The sequence below is a fragment of the Triticum aestivum genome, chromosome 5B, assembly GCF_018294505.1.
Source record: "Triticum aestivum cultivar Chinese Spring chromosome 5B, IWGSC CS RefSeq v2.1, whole genome shotgun sequence".
Classification (NCBI taxonomy): domain Eukaryota; kingdom Viridiplantae; phylum Streptophyta; class Magnoliopsida; order Poales; family Poaceae; genus Triticum; species Triticum aestivum.
Window position 1 is genome coordinate 673,702,461 of NC_057807.1, and position 4,323 is coordinate 673,706,783.

The window sequence follows — 4,323 nt, forward strand, 5'->3', positions numbered from 1 at the left end:
GACTTTTCGCCTGACAATGTGGCCCCAGGAGCGCTTTTCCCTTGCGCCGAAGCCCCTGAGCGCCCCCCAGTGCGCCAGGTTCGGCCTGCGATCGGCGCAAAAACAGGCCGAGCCGGCAGAATTCGGCGTCCTGGGGGCGCGATTGGGGCGTTTCTTCGGCGCCGGCGCGAAAAAAATGACGGGGAGGGCCTCTTAGGGACGCGGGTGGAGATGCTCTTACTCTCCTCTAGCGATGAGACACCACGGTCCCCGTGAGCACGGGGTTGCGCATTCGTCTTCTCTATAGAATCGGTTGAAATTCTTATTATTATTCAGTTGTAGTAGTATAAGCAATAGCAAACACGAATTTTTATTCAAAACCGGAGGCCGGCCGGCCGGTGGCCAGCCATAGAAATACAATGATGAAATGCAGAGCGACATTAACATACACACGTTCTGCCATCGCAAAGAAAAAAAATACACACGTTTCTGGTCCTGACATCACATTATGAACTGAAACCAAGCACGAAGGAAGACTTGTTCGATGGATACTCCCTTCACACGTAGACGTAGAGCAAGGCATTGAGCAGCCGGGTTCGATCAGCGGCCCATCTCCTGCATGCCGGGCGGGTTGACGCCGCCGGCCCCGGCGCCGCCGTTGCGGCGCTCGACGTTGAGGTGCCAGCCGATCTCGGGGTCGTAGCCGCGGGCCTTGAGCTCCTTGTACTCCTGGACGAGCGCGCAGGGCTCGCAGCAGTAGTGCACGCAGCAGTCGCAGCAGGGCGCGTCCGGGAGCGCGTACTGGGCGCGCATCTTGGAGCGGTAGGTGCAGGAGTAGATCCAGTGGCACCCCGTGAGCGACGCCAGCAGCACGTAGAGCGCGCCGCTCGTCCCGCACGACGTAGCACCCCGGTCCACGATCTCCGCTACCTTGCCGAACGTGATGCACGGGCAGCAGCAAGTCAAGCAACCTGCATCCAAATCATATAGTACATGTATTAGATTCAGATATGAGTATGTTTCATGGCGATCAAGACATGTATCGTGGAGGAAGATGGTGTGCGCGGGCGTACAGAGGCCGCAGTCGTCGAAGCAGTCGAAGAGGCCGGAGGACCAGGCGGTGGGGGCGCCGGGTGCGCCGCCGACGGGGACGCCGGTGGAGGACCAGGCGGTAGGGGCGCCGGGTGCGCCGCCGACGGGGACGCCGGTGGCTGGCTCCGTGCCGGGCTTCACCTTCATTCTTGACAACGGCCTGTGAACTGGAAAGACGTGATGAGGTCTCTGTACGTGCGTTGGTGATCTCGATGGCCAGCTAGCTGTTGTTTTGTACCGGGAATGAGCAAGCTTGGGGTGCTTATATATAGGTCGATCGTGGCCGGGCGGAGATGGGTAGGAATGCGTGTGCTGTCCCGAACAGTTCAGCGTGTAAATTAACCCAGCCGCGTTTGATTGGCGATAACCACTAGACCGGGAAAATTAGCCGCCAAGTCAAAGCGGTGCTCCATTGGCCCGACGTAGCCGTATGTATGCAGTGCATACGCGTCGTTGAAGGTGACAGCCAGCTGCCTGGAAGCTACCGTACGGCTTAGACTCATGATCTGATCAATTCTTCTGCGTGTGGTAAAAGGTACTCCTCGACTCGGTAACTTTTTTGATCTGAACAATTCTTCACCTTGGTGCACGTGCCTGTAGAAACATTATATCACACTCAATCTGTTCTAGAGATAGAAAACACGAGTAATTACCAAATACTCCCTCCGTCTGAAAATAAAATACTTGTCATCAAAATGGACAAAAAAAGATGTATCTAAAACTAAAATACATCTAGATACATAGCTTTTATTTATTTTGATGACAAATATTTTCGAACGGAGGGAGTACGTATTTGCCAAAGGAAAATGTAGGGCGGTATTACCACGACGGGGACGGGAGTGTAATTCGGGCAGGGAAAATATTCGGGCATGCATGGGTGGCCGCATGTGCTGGAGCTGGACCGGCGGCCGTTGGTGTAGGACTATGGGCCGCCGGGAGTTTCGCCTACGTGCGCGCTTGTTTTCTTCCCCGGTTAACGGCTTGGCTTGTTTGTTAATCATAAGTTGAGTATATGCTTGTGTTCTCGCTCTCACGTCTCAGCTATACTCATAATCTTTTATTTGCAGGGTAGTTAGCTCAGCATCAGCTGACCATTAATCTAAAAGCTCTCTAGATAATCTAACTAGTAATGGTTTTTGCACCAACTTTCAAGTCCAATGTGAGTGCGTACGTACCTACTGAATTGTTTTCTGGCAGATCAACCATCAGTTTTTTTTTTTGCGAGGGCAGATCAATCAACAATGTTATAATACGCTCGTGAATACTTCCACATATATGCTCCAGCTGCACAAGATCGGTTTATATCCACAAAGAAAAACATACTCTTCACCTCTATAGCATTTGTGTCAGCTGACACCATTGATTTTTTTTCTAAAATCCTTCACTAATTTAGCTTTAAGCACTAGAAGTTTTACTTTTGTCAAGATGACCCCATTGTGTATAGAGCTGACGTTATAGGGATTTTTTTTCTAGCTTCGTCCCATGCTTCGCTAGTGAAAGATTGCAGACTGTTACGGTTTTCTATTAGTACCACCGTAGAACTAGCTGCATGCATGCTGCAAGAACCGATACCGCACGAAAACCACGTGCAAAAATATATAAACGACGTCATCATTTCAATTCCTGACCGGGCCACTAGGTCGTCCTTCCAGCAGGGCACGTAGGCCACGACCAGCTTGATGGCTCCAACAAAGCTACGCAGTTCAAAGTTCCTGTTGGGAAACCGGGCCAACCGAGAGGTGGCGGCGGCCTCGTGCGTATCGCACGGGCTAGCCCCTTCCGTTTTAAGTGGGTACTTATCCTTTGACTCTACCTCCTATATAAAGCAACAAGAAGCTATTATTGTAACATCTGATCATTGATTAATAAAGCTGGTCTCCTTCATATCTCTCTGTGTCATTTACTTTCGCGTCTTCGACTACTTCGTCTACGACGCCCGCTCTCGCTCCGCAACCTCGGACCGAACTCGCCGGCGGAGTTGCAGAACACGTTATCAGCACGCTCCGCTCCATCAACTCTCCGTCAAGTCTGCGTCACGCCTGCATCATGCAGGCTTTCGTCGATCCCGCGGAGGTATAAGATCCGATCTTCACTTTTGCAAAAAATGGATTCCTCTTGTTACTGCAATTCTGTTTTTGCGATTAGGTTATTTTTCGGATTTAATCTACCTATGGTGTGGATTTTCCTCCCAAAAACTGAGCGGACGAACATGTCGCCGACCAATGTAGATGTTCTTAGACTAAGAGGAACTTGTTGACTGCACTATAGGGAGTCGGTACAGATCGCGATCCAGATGGTCGCGGTACCGCCGCAAAAGCACCAGACGTGCCATGCGCCGTCGGAGTTCCGGATGAACGCGACGGAAGATCCGCATCCCGAGGGCGGCGTCCAGATGATGCCGTGCTGTCCGCGACCACGCTGGTCGCGCGTGAAGCGCCGCGTCCTGCTGACGCCGCCGCCGCCGTCGCCGTCCCGCTGGCCGGCTCATCGCCGTCGCGCCCTGCTGGCGCATGCTCGCGCGCAGCCCACCCCGCTGGCCGCCACCCGCAGCCGCGGGCGCGTGCCCACTGCACGCTCGTGCCGCCGCGCCGCCGCGTGCCCACTGCAGGTCGCCGCTGCCTACGCGCCGTGGCCGCACGCTGTGGCCGTAGCCGCAGTGGCCGCGCGCTGTAGCCACCGCAGTCGCGCTGGCCGCGCCGCGCCGTGGCCGCGCCGCTGGCCGGCTTGGCCGCTGCCGCCGCGTGCCTTGGCCGCCGTCGGGTGGCGCCAGCCGTGGCCATGCGAGCTAGCCAGCCCCTGGCCGCCGCCGCACCCACGATGCGAGCGCTAGGGTTTCCCCTAGCGTCGCTGCGGGAAAGGCCGCGCAGCGCCTGGGCCGGCCTGCTGGCTGCTGGGCCCTGATGGGCCGCGGCCGTGGAGACCCTGCAATAAAAAAAGTGGCGTCGGCTGCAGCAAGGAAAATTGCGGTTTAGCCCCTGTAGTTTCCAGTTTTTACGTGAGTTTTTATTCCTGCAGTACTATTTCACGTAGAAGCCCCTAGAATTGTCTGTTTTCTCTAAAAACGCGTATTTGGGCTTTAAAATGCCTCGGGAATTCACTTTTTGGGCTATTTTTCACGTACGAAATGCGGTTAACATGCTATATTTTGTAAACATGTTTTATTGTATGATTTTACTACTGTAGATTAATTGTTTTGCACTCTTAATCATTAAGTAAGTCATATAAGAACATGTTTTAAATAATGGAACATCA

At 53.7% G+C, this 4,323-nt stretch overlaps 1 protein-coding gene across 1 annotated transcript; it reads right to left on the minus strand.

Annotated features, from left to right (window-relative positions):
• Positions 1–333: 333 nt before the first annotated feature.
• On the minus strand, positions 334–1,301 carry LOC123117577 (cell number regulator 10). The gene is made up of 2 exons (XM_044538304.1): positions 1,053–1,301; positions 334–950 (listed from the first exon to the last, which is right to left on the minus strand). Exons 1-2 carry the CDS (start codon positions 1,216–1,218, stop codon positions 580–582), a joined length of 537 nt encoding a protein of 178 aa, XP_044394239.1. The 5' UTR covers positions 1,219–1,301; the 3' UTR covers positions 334–579.
• Between the last annotated feature and the right edge of the window lie 3,022 nt (positions 1,302–4,323).